This window comes from Anopheles cruzii, chromosome 2, assembly GCF_943734635.1.
Source record: "Anopheles cruzii chromosome 2, idAnoCruzAS_RS32_06, whole genome shotgun sequence".
Classification (NCBI taxonomy): Eukaryota; Metazoa; Arthropoda; class Insecta; order Diptera; family Culicidae; genus Anopheles; species Anopheles cruzii.
In genome coordinates this window covers 33,175,873-33,198,085 of record NC_069144.1, presented here as the reverse complement: position 1 = coordinate 33,198,085, position 22,213 = coordinate 33,175,873, and the positions used below count along the sequence as shown (strand labels likewise).

Here is a 22,213-nt window from a genome sequence, read left to right as displayed (position 1 = left end):
TACAACTCATTTTAATAAAGCTGTTAGATTTAGTCGATCCAACCTGGGATAACGCTGATCGCATGTTTCGCGTTAAGTCAACTCGTTAATCCCTCTGCTCGTTAACATTACCGCCATTTTATCATTACTTGGTAAAACGATTTCGTCATCATTAACCATAACATGTAGCGACATTGAGGCAACGCATTGTACGATTGTTTATAAGCAAACCACGAAACACTTATTTATTCCTTTTTGATTCATTTTGCTTTACCATCCACGACATCCGACGCGCTGAGACGGAGATTTGTTAATATATTTTACATTACACTTAAATAAATGTTGGAGAGGTTATAAAAGAGTGCGCTCCGCAGGTTCGTTGCGGTTAACTGACGCAATCGAAATGACACCTCAAATTTTCATAATCCTTACCAATCGCGAATGTCCTATCTTTGCGGCCACAATAACAGTGGCGTTCCCGCAACCGCATATAATAATTATCGTTCTGCAAGACGGTACGCTTCAACGCTACAAGAATTCGCATTCGCTTTACGATTATCGTAACTTTGAAAAGCAACATGAAAATGGTCCTATAATCCTGAAGCAACAGCACGTTGCATGCGACGTTCATTTCATTTGCTTTTGTTTCGTGCAATTATTCATTACGACCTGTCTTATTTTTTATATTTTGTGCCCTGGAAGCGGACGCTCATGGCAAAAGACAGCTCAACGAACACCAAATCATCGGCAACACCCTCAGAGGCACACACGTTCTCCATTTACAGTACAATGTACTCTTCACGCTCCAGAGCGCCAACACAATGTTGAGCACGGTGAATAATTGACGTTTTTATTAACTTTACACTACGAGAACGTTTATTGAGCTGGCATGTGAGAATGGTAATAATTTTTATCGCTTTATATTTCCATTTCCATCACTACACGAGGCATAGACATGCAAACCATTTTCATTCGCTCCGTGAAAAATGGGCAAAGAGCCATTCTATGATCAACGATGGTCACAAGCCTGCATCGTGTAAGCTTTCCTCTTTTCGGTGTGGACAACCTGGAAAGCTAGATTTGGATTTCTACCAATGCTCCTTTCCAGGCGGCTGTAACGGTCTACTTCCTGGTCGTTCATTCCGCTCGCCCTGCCGCTTCGTACATCCGGTTGCTGTTCTCAGTAGAAAAAATAATGCAAAACAGAATATAGCAAACAACCCATTCGGCATAAGACATTCACGGTAAACATTTTTGCGTAAAGCAGCAATGACTGAAGGTAACAATCGCTGCTGTAGGGTGTCATACAAAAGATAGTATTGCAACGGCAAACGAAGAATTGTTTTTTTGTCCTATTTTATTCGGCTACGATCTTCGTGTATCCATGCAGAAAAAAATCATAAAAAAAGAAAAGATTCTTTTTGTTTTAATTAAACCGGTCAGTGGTGATGCTTTGTGCGACATCGTGTACGGATATAAAAAGACGAAAGAAAATTTTTGCGTTCATTCTTTTTGCCACAGTCGTAGGTTTATTACTTCGTGAACGAATGGCGCCCCCTTATTAAGTAGATAAATCTAAAAACACCATCCGCGAAACATACTATAGAGCCTCAAGAATTATTATTAAGTAAGATTTTAGTCTAGTGAAAACATTCAAGTGTTGTTGTTCCTAAAATCACTGACACATTGTTTCATGTTAATGCAAGTTAGTTTCCATCCAAAATTACATCGCATCGTCTAAATATGCAACAAACAAGACAAGAACAGGCAATCAGATCACACGATAATTTTTGCTACACCTTCTGCCTTCCTTATCTGTATTACGTGTCTGGAAAAATAGAATGGTTTTCCCTTAACTAGTCATTTTATGATCCAGTGTTCCAGCACCACTTCAGCAGAAAACTTTGGTTCACATAAAATAAGAAAAATTGTATTAATCTTACGGTTAACTGTAATCCAATTCCAATCGAAGGGAGGCTACAGCAGTTTTCTGGTGTGACGCGAACCCATAGAATGGCTATAATATGGACATCAAACTGAAAGCCGATTAAATTGCAGCGGATCAGTCTGGGAAACGGCCTCAGCGTCCATTCAGGGTGAATTTTATGGCTTGTTTTGTTCGTGCCGAAGCGCTTTTCTTCAGATATCGTCGAGTCACAATCAACCGCAAAACGCGAAGATTTTCATGGATAAAATCTCCCACAATTACCTTTGGAGCTAATTTTAAATGGGAGGTTAATTCAGATTCAGAATAAACCTTAACTTTCGAATGTTTTCAAGAGTTTTGCTTTTTGTTGTGTTTGCACTCACACAGAGGAAGAACACGTGTTGAGCGTTGTGCTCGATGCGGTTGATTCTTCCTCCCATTAAGGTAATCCGTAACCATTCCACTATGCCCCAAGGTTTCTAATGCAAAAACCAAGTATACCACTCCCTCCGTGGTGTGCTGTCAACGTTCTGTTGTTTTTGTATCTTTATTTTACTCTACGCTGCGCTTCAACACAATCGACCACCAAGCCCAGCCTCAAATGAGTTCAGCTTAGGTGCTCGTAAAAACACAAAAAGTCGTCTAAGGTGTCACACAGCAGAGACTTTCCGTGTAAGTGATCCGTAAAAGGTGCTCGCCGTTATGGGATAAATGGGAGGCGAAGACGGGAAGAATGCGGTAATAGATTCACCTCACACACCTGCACGACTTGCCGGCTAGGTCGGCCACTCGGAAGGACGAACACGCTTTTTGTGCCATCGCCTTCAACATTTCCACTAATGAGATTACCCCCCAATAACTTTGACAATGAAGTAAACTTTTTCTTTTTACTACCAACCACCAAAAGGATCAATGTGACGGCAGTGGAAGCTACTCAAACTGCGCTGAAAAGAAAGGTGTACTTGGGCATTCTGCTCACGATCCTAGCACCCAGCTCTAGGACTCGAAGCATTGAGCAGACGTTTATCGTGCACGGCAGCTGTGGCCGGCGACTGACAATGGTGGTAGAGAAGCAAATTTTCGCCTTCTTAAAACTATGCTTAGCGATTTTTCGCGTTGCGACGACACAAAAAGCAGTCACACAAAAGGGCACACTTAATCCTGCCAATTTTCTGCAATTTGACTCTAAATTTCTGTACTGTGCCTCAACAGTTGAAGGAACCTCGCGGTTGCCTATTAGGAGGCTAGTCAAGGGAAGTTGATAAACTTTTTGAAACGCAACGCCTTTGCACTCATAAAACCGACGCAGAGTTTAACCTCTTCAATCGAGTTGTACTGGGTTGTTCAATAAGTTTTGAGCTTCGATAGGAAAACACAATTATATGGTTTGAAATACACTTTATTATTCAGTATAGTCCCCAAACTGGTTCCTACGAGACTCTAATTTATGAATTCCATCCCTGAAGTGGGAATTTGGAAGGGTTACAAAATACGCTTCCGCAGTTGTTATGACGTCATCATTTGACGAAAAATACTTTTCACGCATGATTTGTTTAGGTCTACAAACAGATGGAAGTCACTAGGGGCCAATAGACGCAAGGTGGTGATAGACCCAAGCCTCATCCATAGTGATGAGTCGACACACAAAATGCACTTTATCCATTCAAAAATTCACAATGTTGTCGTCTTGATTGCGTCCGGTTAGTTAAGTTACGTTCGAATGCGTTTTTGTTCCATGGTTAGCAAATGCGGCACCCATTTTGCCAACAGCTTTCAGGAACCTAAAACTTCAGACAAAATATTTGTTATACTGCTCAATGAGATGGCTAGGCATTATACTAAATCTTTTTCATTCACTCGACGATTTTCCAACACATCATCCTGTATTTTTCTACGATTTCAAGTGTTGTTTCTGTTTTTGGACTCCTTGACGTATATCGTCTTCGAGGCTTGTACGACCTCGTTTAAATTAAGCAATCCATCTTTTTCCTGTATTAATTGAAGGCAAAATGGTCCCTACAACAGACACAGACTTTCAATATTCGTTCCTTCGCTTTTAAACCTTCCAAAAATAAAAATTCAATAACTGCACGATACTTGATTTTTCCCATTGTAAAAAATACTATGACACGTCGATATTAAATATTAATAAACAAAGATATTAATTAAACAAAGAATTGAAATTAACTTTCACATACGTCAGCACATAAAAAGTCTTTAGAAATATAACATAAAAATTAAGTTAGCTGCCACGCTCTTTGTTATTGAAGCTCAAAACTTATTGGACAGCCTTCTAGATACATTGCAAAAGTTCAACAAAACAGACGACCACAAGAAAAGCTATCGATCAACTTCCTTTTTGTGCTAATCTATGAGCTCTCATCGGGCTTCTCTTTTCCCTTATTAAATGTATTCTAATAGAAAAATGGGAGTTAGAATAAGGTGCCACTATGTAGAACGCCGCCCAGCGCGGAAACGAGGAAATGTAGCAGCCAAGCAGACTTCGTTGTTTCATGGGTCAACGGGAAAACGCCTAAGTAACCATTGAAAGTCATTAACTTTTAATGACTCATAAATTCGTATCACTTTTTTATTTATTTCTGAACCAAGACATAACTAATGGAAACAATGGACATTTTCCATGCAGGCTTGCAAGAAGTTGTAGGCAGTTTCGGGAGCTCTAGAGTAAAACTCTGTTGATGGGATGAACCGCGGTTGACAAACTGACTGCTTGACAAAGAATTGGGAACGAAACATCAGTGTACCACGTTGAAATGTGCCCTTCCTTGGAGCAGCACGGGAAAACTGTTGAATGTCTTTGTCGACGAGTGCCAATGAAACAGTCGTCCATCGATGGCCCATTACTTCGGCGTTTTTCTCCCTAATCATGGTGACAGTTTCACGACCTCCCCGTCGAGCTTCATCGTAGTCAGTTGGACTTCGGTAATAAAAACAGACACAGAAAAGCTCATTAGATGCCGCGCGGCAGATTGTATGAACGCGTTTTCACAGACATCGAAATAGAGACGATTATGGAATGGAAAATGGAAGACGAGCAATTTTGTAGTCCCTACCGAGCCAATGATAATAATGTGCATATAGTGGAGGGCTTCAAGAAGTCTGTGGGATGACAGGTTTTGGCTTTCTAAAAGCATTTTCCAGAAAGTTTGAGTTCTCGGCCCCACGCGATAGCATTTTATTCTCTTTTCAAAATACGATTAGTCATTGAACGGTGTGACTGCGGTATAGGCGTGATCTGGAAGAAAACGAAAAGGACTGATAAACCGTACAATCCTATAAGCCATTGCCGAAGAATACGAAACTGTCAGAAAGGGCGCAATGGCATGAATGGCGCAAAAAATAAGATCTGTTTAAGGGTTCAATAAATCAAGATCGAAACAAACGATACAGCTGAAAATAATCTGATTTGCGGGCGAAGGATTGTAAATTGAGTGACAGCAGTTTTATTGGTGCTTTCAGGGCATTCTATAATATATACTCATCGTCTCACCATCCTTACCGTTGCTAAGTACGATCGAGAGAATTTAGATAATGTTTCTCTGGTATTCGCTGTTTGTCCATGGCCTGAGAATTGACGCACAACTAAAGACATCCTATGAACCAAAACTTGATACAGGAAGGTTTGCTAAAATTGGTATAAATTTCATAAATGAACCTTTCAAACAAATGTTCAACCATTGAAAAATATTCAACCGTTTTTTTGTTATTACCAAATGAAAACATGTGTCCTTAATGAATCACCCTGTATAATCTTCCAACTGCTTGTTACTAGGTTTATTTACATACACTTCTTGAAATACATTTCAGAAGACTATACTATCGAAATACTCTAACGATAGCCAAATATGGTAAAGTTACCTTTGATTCTTTTTCATATGCGGAAAAGAAAATTTGATCCTTAATTGATAGTATCGGTTGCAGGGTTTTTGTGGAAGTTTTTTTTGTCGAAACATCCCGCTAAGCATAACATACTTCACGTTTTCGACTGCCACACAACTACACGCAGCTTTTGACTTGTCCCAAGACTGCTGAGTGGGAGAAACGACACTGCAACATCCTGCGTGGCAGTTAACGGCAGGTGTCGACTGTACCCTTGGTTTGGCTCTCCGCGATGGCGGCTTTGTCGGGCTGGGTTGGTTTGGCTTTACCAAGTTATGTTACGCCTGTCTAAATCAACGAATATTAAATTCCATCCAGCGCTTGGGAAGCCCATTAAAAGCATCGTGATTAGGATCGTCACGTAGGGTGTATAGGAAACAGGGGCTTCTTGAACGTTTTCGCCCACCACACGGTTCGAAATGGGCTTTTCGGAAAATCTTTGTTAACTACTTCCTCTCTCGCCGAGCTCGTCGAGGCCATGTGTTGATTGTGCACGTGGACGTGTTGGCTGGCATTACAATATTTGCCACACGGCATCTGGCGGTATCACTCGGCCTCGGCCCCCCAAGACGATGATAGGAAACTCATCCGTTTCAGAGGATGGGTTTTGGATTTTGGGTACAACGCAGTTGGGCGTACCAGCGGCAGAGTATGTTGTCGTGATTCAAACGATTCGTTTTCTTGGCAGTCTTTTTGCCAACTCCTTCGGCAATCCTGTTGCGCGTTGCCGGTGCTCCTGTTAGGTTCGGCCACGAAAAACATGTCCCAACTTTTCTTGCATTTCCCCTTCACGACGCACAACTTCAGGGCGTAAAATTGAAATATAATAAAAACTTATTTATGCATGTTTTCCCGTTTTCTGAATCCTGCCATCGCTATCGTGGAGATCTGGAATGGTGCGTTCGAACTTAGCTGTACCAAGTCTGGGTTTTGGCCTTGCACACACCGCTGAGTGGTAGAAGTACCACAATGGTGCGCCAGAAAACGACAGTTCTTCAACCACCTTTTAGACATCAAGTGCAGTTTTAATTCCTATCCGTGACGCACCATGCAGAGCAACTACACGAGTCGCTTACCGCCAAAAACCAGTATAAAACAGACACCACCCACCGTTACGGCACAGCTGACGATGACGGACGGAAACAGCGTGCGTCGAAGAAATGCCGAGCACCAGCGAGGGACAGCGGCAAAACATTAACGAAACACTGTACGGCAGGATGTAGCGTAAAACTTCCGACCGAAAATATAGCATTTGCCCGTGTGGCCAGGACCGTAGCGTGGCGGGTCTAACGTAGTCATGTCTGGTTATATCAAGCGCAGAAAAAAAACGGTGGCGCCTGCTGGGCGTGAAGCCGAGTGGATCGTCGAGCAGCAGAGAAGCTGGCCCCTGAAGTGGGTTCGGACGGACGTTAGTGGGAATGTGAATGTCTTGAAGGAACCTTGGCGGTTTCGGTGGCCAGGTATGTTGCAGGCCAAAAGTAAAGAGTAAACAGGCTGGAAGGCATTTTGGTACGTGCGACTTTGAGAACCGACGGGAAGAAGCTGTTTAACTGGGATCCTTTAGAATATCTGCTCGTCTTCCGTTTCAGCCGTACTGGTGATGTGGGAGAAAGTAACTGTTTTTCTTTAATTTAAAATGAACTTAGCTCGCGGTGCCGCCGCTAGCCGTGGAATCCTCGGAGGGGGAGAGCGAAACGTGAACGTGGCTGTATGTGGGTGTGTTTCTTTTCTTTTTTAAGTAGAGTATACGTTCTGTGTGTTCTACCATACCGTACCGGTATCGGCGGGAACATGACCGAGGAGCGTGTCTCGCCACACCTCTTAATTGAGTGAGAGATTAAGTTACGGGTTCGCCAAAGGAGCGATGGTATACACAGAGCAAACATATTTGTTTCCCTACCTGTTTCTTCAGTATAATATATATTTTTTTGTTTTGTTGGCTTTTCAGAATGGGGTTTCGAGCTGTTGCAGACCATAAATAAGACGAATCGCTGGAACGAAAAGAGCAGCGCTTCGTGGCATGAAGAACTTAAAGTATCCGCAAGAAATGCATGCTCCTGCAATGCGTTTATCATGAGACGCGGCGCAGTATCGCATAAGTTTGCTGTTATAAGAAAAGCTGTACCTGACATAAGCATAAAAGCTCGTAAACGAATTTACTCCCGGCGCTCGACAGCGTGGGGAAATTTCAAACTGCACACCTCAAAATATCCCTTTCAAGCCCCCCGGGGGGGAGTTCCCTAATTTTTCTTCCCCGGATCTCGATGGTGTCAATTTGCACACCACACCTCTCTTTTGTATCATCTGTGAATGCTCGATGTGAAACAAACCAACAGAACATTGATCCGGGGAAGTATTTTGCCTAGCCGCAACAACCCCTCCACCGCGATCATAAATAATAGAATAAATAAATATAGCCGAAGATTTATGTGACACTATAAATCATTTTGCTATCTAGCTTCTCCAGCTAAACGGCGGACAGTTGTTAGTTGCGCTACCAAACGGAAGGGAAAGAAATGTACGCAGCTATCGACCTGCTATCCTTTTCCGGGCTCGCGGGTGTTTCTCCTACCATCGGAAGAGGTGACATTTTATGAATGCTTCGTTCACTGCTTCTATTTAAACACCTGTTGCCTTGGAACACCTGCAATGCTTTGTGTACCTCGGAAGACTAATGAGAAGCACGAACTTGGGTACTTTTTGGCTGGTTCCAATTTCTTGTGGATGATGAATATGATCAGTACTCAGGAGGTGCTTTGACGTCGTAGTGATCCGTCTTTTTCTCGACTCATTCGGCCCTCGACACAAGGCGGGCAAACATACGACCAACTCTCTTCGTCATTAAACACGAAAACAGGCACAGTCGAGCTTCTTGAACAGCGGCAAACTGTGAGGCTCTTGGTGTTGATATTATAAATTGTCAAGGCCCCAGCGAAGCAAAACCGAAGATTTACTTCCTTCAGCAACATTTCCCTCGTTGCTTTCCTTTTCCCTAATACCGTAAGTGAAAACCAATGCTTCATTTTACCATACCTGGATGCGGAACGAATTTCCCCGCCATGTCCGTCCAAGAGTGGCCAGTACGAAGAGGCAAATCAGTTTCTGGCATTCCGGCGGCGATGGTGCTTGTGATTACATTTAACGATACGGCGACAAACAACCTCGGGCGGCATTCCAGCGGGAACGAACTTTGGTTACATTTCCATCGAGCGATACCACACTGCTACTTTGTAGAGCCATCAACCATCGGGTCATGTTTCGCAGTTGCTGCTCTCGGTATGTTTGGTTATTATTTTAGGTACTTCGGTCGTTCGTCTCGACGGTGCTCGCACTGTGTATAAAGTACACGAAAGAGTCAGAAAAGTATCCAAGGAAGCATGAAACATGACCGACCATCTATCGTTTAGCCGCGGGGAACTAGGGAAATGATCTTTTAAGCACAACCGAGCCAACCGATGCCCTTTCCTCTTTGTATGGCGGTTCTGACAGCGCATCGTTTGGCCTGTGGCGAATGGACCTCAATTGGGCAGAACGAGAAGAATTCGTGTTTTCGCCTTAAGAAACCGGGTGACATTGAAGGCAAACCCGTGCCGGCGTGCGGTAGAACATAGCGGTAGCCGTTGGACAGAACAAGCACCAGACGACAAACTTGTTATCAGATATTTTCGAGGAACAAAAGCAAGAAACAAAGCGTTAATGACTTTTCATTTTGCCACCGAACCTACCGCAGCCGTGAATGGGAGTGCCATTATTACGTGTCATTAAGGCGAAATGCTCTCCCGGTCGGCCAGCAAAGTTTATCCTCCACTACGATTTCTGCTGGTTTCACTTTAATTCGCTCGTTGAACCTTGCTCGTTGAAGTAAGGGTCGCCGCTAACAGTGTCATATTCGATGGCTTGTCATCAAATAAGATTTGGTTACATAGCTTCAACAGGCAGTTGCTGGTTTGCTATGGCTGGAACAGCCCACTGTTTAAACGAAGACTTGTCCTTGATATGAAATAATCTTCTCGATCAACAGTAATCAAATGAGACCCATACTCGAAAACAAGCAAAACAGACTAAAATCGCTAGCCATCTTTAAGATTTCCCCTTATTGATTATTACGATACAGAAAAGGTTTTCCTTGCACAGTATCCACATTTGGAGCCCTCTACGTCCACTATCTCGTTGGGATAGATGGTGAGTAATACATGCTTAATACATGTAACTCCCTAGGTCACTCGGCAACAGGACTAACGGTTGAAAGGACATCCCGCGGCCTATACTTTTGTTTGTGCTAGCGAATATGAAAAAATTCTTTATGCGTGAGAGAATGCAACCGTGAGTTAGGATATTGGAGTTGCTGCTACGTTTCCTCACGGCCTAATCCACAGGCGATCTTTTTTCGCCCCTTCTTATCATCAAATCATGCGTATACGCGCATGCCTTCAACAAGAGGGTGCCATCTACAGTATCTTCTGTTCGGGAAGGCTCCAAAAGAAACAGCTAACGTCGGTACGATTTTCATGTAGATTTATGCGTTTTCTTCTAATCGTTCTCAACGTAACACATAAATATACATTCGCACTACGTTAACTCGCTTTCACCCTCCAAACATAAAAGGTTAGACGGGAGCATTGCCACATCAGTTGTTTACGGGGCCACACGGCGCCACAGTTTGCAAACGTTGGTGCTTATGCGTACGACGAGGGAGGCACAATGTTATGCTTACGAGAAAGAGATCACCGAAAACAGTGCACGCGGTGAATAAATTTAAATGTTCATAAATTTCAAATGCACCCACGCATTTTGGCAATCCCTGGGCCATTCTCACACACGCTTGCGTCTCCCTGTGGCACAGCGCAGCTGTGCTCGACGAGCAGTTTAACTTCAAGATTCTCGGTTACCCTTCAGCGTCAAACCTTTCCCTTTGGGTATTTTTCACCACACCACCTACTAGAGTTTTGTTTGGTATTTTCCGAATAATCTCACAAATCGGAAAAATATCCTCTCGGGACAAGTGTCTGCGTACATCCGGAAATGTGGACCGACTTTATCTTATGGAATAAATCAAACGCCTGTCAGCCCTGACTCAACCGAAGTGGTAAATGACGTGCGAGAAAAAAACCCATCTTCCCGAGAGAAAGACGGGGTTTCATTGCATTTTGCCTGTCCTTTCTAGGTCTATCCATTGGTAGTTTACGCTGCACAATCAAACGGCTACCCCGAATTACATTTGATGAAACTTGCGACCAGCTTGTTTTTAATTTGGGCACATTGCTCTTTTGACTACATAAATCATGACATGGAAGTCAAAATGTGTTGATAATGAGGTCCCAAATTAAAATGAAAGAAGAATATGATTGAACAATACAATACACCAACGAACTGTGGTCAAATCATTAAACTAAAATTCAACAAATAGAACCAATTGTATAGTAATCCTTATTCGTTCGTGTTTTCGTTCACGACCGAAAAACGAACCCGTTTTCGTTTTTTCGTTTCATGTAGAAAGGAGCACATTGATGCCAACTTTGTTTAATGTTTTAGTTACTTGCGGTGTGTTACATCGCTGAACTGGAGGGGAAAATCTACGTGCGCTTTAGTGTTGCCAAATTGTCAGGATGAGCAGTTGAACACGATGAACCTGTGTGTCGTAAATCATGCTAAGTGGTGTGATTTATTGTAGCACGTTCCTGTCCTTCTCAGATTCACTCATATCCACCATAATTCTGAGCAGAATATACGATGGCACAGTGTGCGATTGGTAAACGGACGAACAACAGTTTATTGGAAGTGAATTTTTAAACTTTCCGTTTAAAATTCTTGTGAATTCGAGAAGACAGCAATCGACAATATTACAATCTTCTCACTTTAATTAATGATCGTGTTGTTAAACTAGACTTGCTAACTGTTGTAGGTTATTCATGATAGTAAACTATATTACAGCTTGTATTATAGAAAATAACAAGCGAAGAGCAATTTGCCGTGATACTCTGATCGTGGGGATCTTTATATCCTTAACCAATACGATGATCCCGTTCAAATAGTTGATCCATTTTCCGAAAATCATTTATCACTATGTCCATCAAGAGATCAATTATGTAGCACCGGAGAAGCAAAACTTGTTTTATTTCCTTGCAATGTTGTTTAGCGAAACGAACCGATTGCGTGCCTTCGGTCTCCATACGCAACACACCAACGGCTGCTGTGCCGTTGGTCACCGAATGGTAGTTTGGCAAAGTATTGAGTTCCCATTTTTCCATTTCATTACGCACCACCAAAGAACTGTCAGAACAAGAAATAACTTGCCAGATGTTGTTGATAAAGTAGATTGATTGAAACTGAAGCTCCTTTCGCATGTGACGCACTGAGAAAGTGTAGCAAAGTTTTTCTTCCGCCGCTTTCGGTCAAGCAACCTGTCCCGTCTTGCAAAGACGAAGCCTCGGCTTAGCAACTCGACCATGAAACCGTTTGATTTAACACATCTTACACTGTTATTTTAATTACTTTAGTTATACGTTTACCAATAGCTATTGGTATGCTTTACTGAGAAACACTTGAACGGAAGTGGCAAGCATTTACGAAAAGGAAGCGATTAAGTGTAGACCTCCTGCAAGGAGAACAGACGAGAGCGAATATGAATTGAAAGAAAAACAAACCATACAACCAAACTGACTATCCCGTGCAACCATAAGGTGCTATATCAGATTGGTCCGCCTGGCATGGGTGGGATAAGTGTCAGATAGATTGAAACTTTGACCAGGGAAATACGCTGAATTTCTACAGCAAAGCAAACACTTTACGGCTGATTTTTCATGCGAAAACGTAAACACACCATCCGAAACTCTGTTGCTCATCACGTCTAATGTAGGTGGCTTTTACTGCGAATGTGATGGTATTCATTTCGAGAGTCTTCATGGGTCTGAGGAAAAATAAAAGAGAAAAAACTCCGTTCGTATGGATGGATGTTCAGCAGCGTTGCTATCTCGTTGCAATTTGGAGGAAAGCGTTCTACATGTTTGCTTTACCTTACAAAGTAAAGCTACGTGCGGTGTTTCGCCAGACGGACGGGGCCTAGATAAGCCAAAAGGGGAAAATCTTTCCTTGTTTTTCGTGCTGTAGCGAAAAGGTATGATTTAAAAGGTGGAAAATTAATGGTTAAAATGCAAATCTGTGTGCTTTTGGTTTTTATTTGTATCAAGTGTGGAATAAATCAAAAAATTCCTCTACGAACTCGACATGGGAATGACCGACCCTAGGGCCCTTGTGCATGCACAAATCACCTCTCTGCGCATTTCATTCCTGAAAGAGGCATCTAGTTGTTTGCTGCCAACTATCAGTATGACAACAGAGGTAGTGTGTTGAAACTAAAGCAGCTTGCCGCGACTACCATTGACTTGAAATGATGATCATACGTCCCTCTTTTGGTACATGACGACAGTGAACGAGCATGGTCAACCCTCTATGGAAGTCCGTTTTAAAAGGAGAAATAAGGAGAAATGGGAAATGGTAAAGATCATGGAAAATTGCTTTGGTTTGGCAAGCTGTAAGCCATTGCTTTTCACGAATTTCGAGCGATGAATGAATTCCTACCGGACCCGGACGATGGTTTTTATGTCGAAGGTGGGCAAAATTAAAACGAACTCTGCTGCAGCACGTCCGGATAAGTTTTCAGCACTAACGTTGGTCATTTTTAGCAGACGGTTCTCATCCGAATATACAAGCGCGAACGCACCAGCCGTGCTGGAAAACATGAGTCAGCGCTTTGGAAAAGGAAAACGAAGACCCCTTTTCCGTGCCGCCTCAGATAGTACGTTTTCTTGGTGCGAGTGTGGCTTGTGCGTATTAAGACGCTCTAGTGATTTGAGTGCATACTGCATATCGTTGCGAACCAGGATTACTACACAATTAGCAAGAGTAAATCATACAAGTGCTGATGTAAATTTTAAATTACCTTGGCAATTTTTCTCATTTTGGTTCTCAGCATTCAACATTTGTGCTTTGCGATGATAATTTTGTGGTAAGGTTTTATAATATATATTTATAATATCTTATTATATAAGATATTTTAAACTCATAAATCTATAACAAATATTGACCACAATTAGTCCAATACTTAGAATGACCCTTAAACTGTACTTTTTTGGAATTATTGCTATATGCCATTTGTATTACTAAAAACGACCTTCATTTGCGGGGTTCCAAAATTTAAAACACATTCATACAAGACCTCTCATTACGATTGTAGTTTTGTTATAGTTGTTTTATTTTCTTCCCTCTTTTACTTTTTATAATTGCAGCCACTACCTTTAACATGAAGTCGATGCTGATTCGTATCGCATTCCGCAAGTAGTTTACGAACTATTTTTCTCTGCTTGTTGAGCAAAGTCAGCTCAAGATTGTGTGTGATTGATGCCTCAGCAGAAATAAAACCAAAAAATCTTGGCACACAACAACACACTAAATAATAAATCGTAAAAGAGCTTAAACACAGCTGCAAGGAAAGCAGTTTTTCTGACAGTTACACAGTACAATTATTGGTTTCCGTAGTAAATACTTAATGTGATAGTAAAAAACTAGTATTAGTGCGCTAATTAAAAGTGACAGTGGTTTTAATACGTACTTTTAATGCAAACAAAATTTGATAGAATCAAGTTACAAATTAATATATTGTCAGAAAGGTGCTTATATTAGTGAAAGTATTGGTGCCAAACCATCTGATGCGAGTCAGAGTTTGAATTAAAAAAGTCAGGCACGGAAAAAGAACAGGTTGTTCGGAAGACTACTCCGAAGAAGAATCTCATTCCATCCATCCTTCGATACGAACGACATCTGAGAGCGATTAAATGCTGACAGGCGACCAGGGGGCACATCTTCGTCAGTGCGAGTTCTGAAAAGTAAGATTATGTCCTTTACTATGTGTCAAGTGCTTCCTACCATACTTCTTCCTACATCAAACACGGAAAAAACTGAAACCCTCATACCAAACCCTCGTATCGAGCCTAAACGACGGTTTCCGCTGCGTAGTAAGATTGGGATGCGATATGCCGATAATACTCTAATGGCGCTACTAGGCCAGAAAACCCATCATTTATGGTCATAAATTAAACGGCGACAGAGAAAACTGTGCCAAGTCATTCTCGGGCAATTCTCTGACCGTAGTAAACGTTCAATCTGGAGAAACTCCAATCCCCACTGAGCTTTACAGACTCGCCATGGCCGGTATCGGTGCTATGCAAATATCTCACAGAATAGGCTACAATCAGTGTTCCAATGTGGAATGTGGGTGACCAGCGAAGCTAGGGAAAACAAACGAATTTGAAAGAAGTGAAAATAAAAAAGTAATACACGGATCTTCACAGCATACCATGAAATTGGTTTTCAGTTCACGCAAGTTCTGCTGGTCTGAGTTACTTCCTTCTTTGGCTGAGGTCAGAGTCCCATCGCCTCGCGAGGGATGCTCAACCTACTGACATTGGGCAATGGAAAAAATGTGCCCGAAAAGGGAAATACATACCCAAAATTTTAATATTCATTTAACGCCATGAATCGTGACTAACATACAGGTCCCATCATTAAGCCAAACATACGCAACGGGGGTCGTCGACTGTATCGCATTCCAATTTTCCGCCAACTCCGAGGGCAAGTCTTACCCAGCGGAACCGTTTTCCTCTTCATCTTTTCAGTCAATAATATTCCTGGCGTCCCAACACTACACCGTTTTGCCAATCACAGTCTTACTTTTGACGTTCTCTTACATGTGCTGTAAAAGTAAATACTAATACACTGTCACCCACCTACATACCATTTTTGTTATCGATGTTTTGCCCTATTTGTTCACTGTCGTATCCTTGAAGTGTTGTTATTTAATCATTTAATAGGTTGTTCGTAATTTTTTAGTAGTTTGTTTGGAATCTACGTCAACCTTTACCGGAAAATATTCAAATTCAAAATGATTCTGATAATCTGATATTGAAGTTTAATAGATTCATGAAATTTGAAACGGTCGTAGATAAAGTAAAATGTCGTGTTTCATCCATTAGCACGTGTATGCCTGCGATAAAAGTATGCCGATAAAAAAAAACCTATATTGTTCTTATAAGTGTTTCTGTATTTACTTCTTTTGTGTCTTAGCGTCTTAACTTCACAGATATTATTGTCGAAGCACATGGAGTCATTGTCAAAATGTTTTTCTGACATTGTACGTTACACGATTCAAAACAACTTTTGAAACATACGCGCATTTTCTAGCATCCTGAAGCGAATTATGAACGAGAAGAATGCGAGAAAGATTGTTTTTAAAAATAAACTTCCCCGGATAGAATGAACCAATTCAAATACATATTTACTGGCATTATTAATTCTGTGGCTTTCGTTAAAGTAGGTTTCTCTACAAGAGAACTATTGGTACGTGAAGGAAATTCTATGTTTATGAAACAGTTAGCGTATGTATATCGGACCCATGAAAAGTGACCTAACAGAAACTAAATAATATACTTAATATTTTTGATCGAACAGGGTCAGTTTATCTACACGGAAACGCCAACGCCGCGTTTTTTTTTAAATTACTATCAATAACACATCTCACTATTGCATGCATCAAAATATATATGAAAACGATTCAGTGACTTAATTTACAAACTGTTTTTTGATTAGAAAACTGATTCATAACATAAGACAAAATAAAGCCAAAAGTTAACTCACCAAGCCCAAGTGAAAGCCATTGGTTTTGTTCATTTACGAAAGAAGCTTGCGAGATGAAATGTCTAATGAACCCATGAACTGACTCAGAGGCACTAAGGAAAGAGGTGTTTTGCTGTCAGAAGAAAATTAATCAGACCTTCTATTCTGCATTTGTTTTATAAGGAATTACTCCACTTCCCCTAGACCACACATCGCACATTGTTTGTTTTATAAGGAATTACTCCACTTCCCCTAGACCACACATCGCACATTGTTTGCTTGGGTTTGTTGGCAGCAAACTGAACGTTCTTGGCAGTAGGAGCTTCGAAGAACATTTCTCGGTCACATGCTGTGAAGCTTACTACGTACCAGTTTCGGCCAATGAATTCTGGAGTGCTTAAGTACCTAAAGACTACTTCATTCTTTCAGAACATACTGAAGAAAGAGAAAGATGCACATATTTTTATTAGTATTTGTGCTCCAAATCCCGCCGGCTTTGATCGTTGACTGGTTTTGCATTGAATTTCATTTATGAGCATGCCTGATAATACAGTATATTACATGGATCTGAGCCCATGAACGTATCGTGATTTTCTTGTTAAATGGAATATGGTGCAAGTTCTAAGTTTTTTCTTTAATTAAATAAGTAAGCAATATCACTGCGTCTATGTTCCAAGTTTTCTGGAAACTAAAAGAAGCACGCAATAAAGCTTAAAAGAACATTGATTTTATGATTCGGCCTTTGATGCTTCTTCTTCTTATTTGGCAACAACCTCTCATCGTCTTGTGGCTTGCAACAGAGACAATGTTAATCTACTTTGCTCTCTGTAACGGTGTGTTTCTACGGGCGTGGTTGTAGGCCCCGTGCCAACCCCCTTTTTACGCCGATATCGGGAAACGAAACCATGGCCGGCTGCGTGACAAGCGGTCCCGGGCTTCGAACCCGCGGCCTGTTGCGTGACAGCGACAAACGTTACCGACTGCTCTATCAACGGGAGCCCCCTTTATCAATTATCTTTAAGAGCTCTAACTTAAAACTATGGAAATCGTCCACTAGCTGTGAATCGGCTAAAATGGTTGATATTTAGTCAGGTGATCATTGTCGCAACTGTTATGCTTGAGCATTGTTTTATTGTCTTGTAATATAATGAGCTATAGAAGTCAGTCAGGGAAATTCACAAATGTTAAATGAGGATTATATACAATGAACATAATACATATATATATAATTGAGGTTCTCCTTATTAACTTCTGTCAATAGACCATTTTAATTAGTTCCGGTTCTTTTAACCTTTGCCCAGTAATGAAATTGTCCAAGTTGTATTGACACAAACTTTTCATCTTTCGTAAAGTTTAGTCAATATCATTTTTTGATTATTCATGCCAAGAAATGTTTACTGGATCTCATGAATTATTTTTGATGGTACCAATTCAATATCAATTCAATCAACCAAAATAGTTTTATGGAAACTGTTGCCGAAATATACTAAGATTTGGAAGTAGCGGAACAGCGAAACAATAATTGATCTCTTATTTACAACTTTTTAAGCTCTAGAGCGTTTTGATTATGTGCAGCTTTATTTGGTTTTACATGTTGGAAGCCTATAACTGTATATATGTTATCTGAACTGTATTTCCCTATCTAAACTTTCATTCCTTTCGGAACCATTCTACCGAATCTAAATAAAGAAAACATATTTAATATGACCCAAGACGTATTTTTCCATTTCCACTACGAAATAATAACGCGCTATTCGTCAGATTAAAAAATGCAAATACCAATTTCTTTCTCACTTGGTAGCATCGTTTTATGTATGTCAGAACATAGAATGAGAAATAACGCATCTACTCGCTTGTTGCTTGCTTTGAATCCGGAGAAAGCCAGTAGTTGTTGCGCTGAATTTTCTTCATTTCTTGATTTGGTACATCAATTGCTACAGATGGGAGAAAGTGCAACATGATTTAAATAATAGTTTGTGAAAACATCGTTAACAAAACTCATCACGTACGTGTATGCCAAGTTGAACAAAAGCGAAATTGTAAAATAGTCATGTTCAGTCGGAAGAAGCTCTAGCTTTAAGAGCGAAAATGTTTACTTCCGGTACTCATGGAAGCCAGCTAGAACGCAATCAAGGCAGCTTTCGTTTAAAATTCTACCAAGGTCCTTGGCGAGTTGGTGATCAGGAAGAAAGACAATCCAACGATGAGAACAAAGAAAGCCATCACTTCTCGTCGAATGTCAGTAGAAGGGAGGCATTTTCTCCGATCTGATGCTTGCTCTTTCAAATAAGAGCCAATGCAACCACGTCATGGTAGGACGGTTGTAACAACCGTGAAGCGACGACATATTTTTTCATTAGCATAGAGAAACAGCTTCACAAAGTAAGACTGTTCCAAAACTAAGAAATCCAACGCAGTCGCATCGCTATCCGTCGTGTAGAACCAAGAACGTAGTGAAAGAAAAAGAGCTCCATTGGCATTCGCTACTCATTCGCAACCATCACGTGGGTGAAAGACTACTTTATGGCTCTTTGTTTCGCTTGATATACTCGCCAACTTCGAAGGATGTTGCTGCCTTGGGTTAATGCTTAACTCTCGCTTTGTTTGCTTTTTACGGAAATTGATTATTGCAATTCATGTTTCCTCACTTAGACAAAGTTATTTAAATATAAAAAAAAAACAAATCTTCTATATTTTTTTCTATACTTCGAAGAAGTTGTTTGCTTAAAAGTTCTTTTAAGCTCTGGTTGGCTATTTACGGTATTTCTTTCGGTATTGGCCTGTCAGTCTGGTCACTCTGTTTCGTCTGTTTGTACTTTTCAAGAAGAGAAAGATTCAGCTAAAATAAACTTACCAATATTCTGTATATCTCTCCCATTTACACTAGATTGGATTGTTGCACAACTGCAATGTTGCCGTTGTTGTTATAGTTATTAAGGATTATTGTGCATAAGCTCCTATCATCTATTGCATTTATCTTGTATTAAATGTAGAATGTTTGTCGTCAATAGCCACAACTTTTACTAACTTAGAGCAATAAAGCATCGAGCAGGGTTCCTTTGAAAGAGAAAGAGAATATTTATTTGGACAGAAAAGCCGGTGTAAAGTCTACTTTGATGTTGTCGCTTATTGGAATTTGTAACAAATAGCTAACACTAATTTCACTTTCCTAAAATATCATTTGCTTTTGCATATAATTGTTCTATATATGCATTAACTATAGTTGTCGCTGTTCTACAATTGTAAAAATCAGCTGCTTCTGTGGGATACAATCGTTGTTCGTATATGGTGCCTTAGTATTGAATCAAACATTGTCACACGAAACAAGTAAGCAAAGATATATCAAATATCCTGGCTAACACGGTATAACTCATCATAATAGTTGAACGATGAATGTTGTAACAATAAAATGTTGTAGGTTACAGGTTTACATCATTTTCTTTTCGAGATAAATACGTGTTTTTGCTTTGTTTTTCAATATGTACGGTGTCTTGAGATAATGAAATACGTCGACGACACTTTTCCTTTTTGTCTATGTCATTGCTATAAAACATGTTATTAAATCTGAATCATTCCCGTTAACCCTTTACTTAAGTCTAAGACATCGTTTACTTCACGTATACCTCACCTTCAAATCTTAGCTACTTGCTTATGATGCAAAATTATTAATTTACTTTTCTTCTTTTTCTCTTTTCTTTTTTATGTCAAACCCATTGTTCGCTCTTCATGCAAAAAAACAAATCAAACAATTCCTGATCTTGACGTGTGCTGGGTGGTTAATGTGTGTGACATACATAAATTACACCATGATACACGCATCTATTGTCTGCATTGAACATCATCGAACGGATAATCAACGTACCGTAACGACAATCAACGTGAAACTATTAACAACAATCATTATTACCAACACCTTCAAAATTGCAATCATCTCCATACTTTGAAATGCACCAAACCATGTATCTGCAAACGACATAAAAAAATAACAACATTAAATATGTTGTGATGTTTGCATTGCATCACGTTTTAGATCGAAAGCTTTTCGTTGGCATGCTTAGCAAGCAGCAAACCGAAGAGGATGTAAGACAGTTGTTTAATGCGTTTGGAACCATTGAAGAGTGCACGATCCTGAGGGGACCTGACGGCGCTAGCAAAGGTAAGTACCCAAAATTGCAACTAAATATGAATAGATTTTTTTGGTATTATTCGAGTTGTTTCTTGGCTAGTACTGAAAATCTAGCTTGGACCAATTGTTGAATAACAAATGATCGTTTAATTAGTTTCTGTAATTGTTTGCTTGGTGTTTTCTTTTATTTCTTGCTATGAAGACATCGTTTATAAAATAAATGTTGGTTAGTTTAACATATATTTATGTTGTAATTGTTTGTTACCTCCACTTAGTATTGTATGTTAGGTATATTAATACGGATTTGAGTTATAATTTAAACATCAATGCATTTTCACTATCGGAATTGCAATGTATGGTATGACAGGTTAAACTCATATTGTTTTTTGTGCTATGTACCAAGGGCACATGGTTGTGAAATTCAGACATGCATAGCGGTGCTAACTGTACCGAAAATTATGCTATGTTACCGTACAAATTAGTATCTATTGTTCGTGACACTAAGTCTATTGAAAGTAGGTTCATTATTCATGACATTAGGATTATTTATAGTTCACCTAGTTTTATCAAACCATGTCATTATATCAGATTATCTGTCACGTTTGTTCGACAATTATTGTTACGAGTTCAAATTGTATTTTTTTGTAATTTTATACGAAAACTTCATTCGTACTTCACTATGCAGGCAGCTAAGGCGAAAAAACATCAACCTTTGACGTTAAAGAATTAAGATATTGGGTGGAAGTAACTTCTTTCAAAGCTGAGAGGGAATCGGTAACGTTGCTTGATTTGACAAAACGTGTGATCTCAAGACGGTTTCATGCTCTGGGAGTGATCCGGAAAGAAGGAAACTGTGACCCATGCTTATTGTCGTCGCCGGAACATGGTACGTCGGAGAACGATAGCAGCGAAAAGTGCAGAAATAACCTTTTCCTGCACAGAAAAGTAAGCGGAAATGCAAAATGGAATGATTTCAACGAATCCCGGTGAACACATCCATGTGGCACTCCCGTTCACAGCTCAGTAATGCTTTCGTTGACATCTATGCCCCCAAAATTCATTCTGTACATTTGGTGGGAATAGCAAGGGGTTATTTATTAAGAACTATTGAAAAAGAACCAAAACGTTCTGAAAGAAACAACAGTTTCGCAGCAACACTTTAAAGATTCACTGGTGTATGACCGCATCAGTCCATCTGTCTAAGTCCATCGACGGTGTGTTATCCATGTAAGGCTTTGAAGGGTTTGAAGGGGTGGTAAGGGTGTTAGTCATCAGTCAGAAAAGTACTAGCTGTATCTGGTTTTTAGTTTTCTTCTGGTTTCGATATTAGGTTGGTTTTCCTTGAAATTTGCGAGCGTGTTCCTTTATGTTCGGACGACAGTCACTTTTTTAACCAACTGCATTTGAGCGCATTTGGTCCTTTACCTGCTCCAAACCTGCTCTAGCTTAAAGAGTGAAGGAAGATCTCGATCAACATTTTAAGCCATTTTTATAAGTAGAAAGGGCGAATCACTCTTCGTGCGGATTGGGCAAGTTTATCATTACCAGCTGTCGGATTGGCGGTGATATTTCCCCAGTTGCTTCAACTAAGCGTTAGCTGTTTCATTCTCCCT

General features: G+C 40.4%; 1 protein-coding gene across 3 annotated transcripts in view; it reads left to right on the top strand.

Moving 5' to 3' along the window:
• Positions 1-22,213, top strand: part of LOC128269116 (CUGBP Elav-like family member 4) — a 100,826-nt gene that overhangs the window by 30,782 nt on the left and 47,831 nt on the right. For 2 of the 3 annotated variants that reach the window (XM_053006484.1, XM_053006483.1), the window contains exons 2-3: positions 9,411-9,419; positions 20,505-20,630. The exons of the other annotated variant lie outside the window; for it this stretch is intronic. In XM_053006484.1, the coding sequence (XP_052862444.1) occupies positions 9,411-9,419; positions 20,505-20,630 (135 nt within the window). The remainder of the gene's footprint in view (positions 1-9,410; positions 9,420-20,504; positions 20,631-22,213) is intronic. 3 annotated transcript variants of the gene reach the window in all.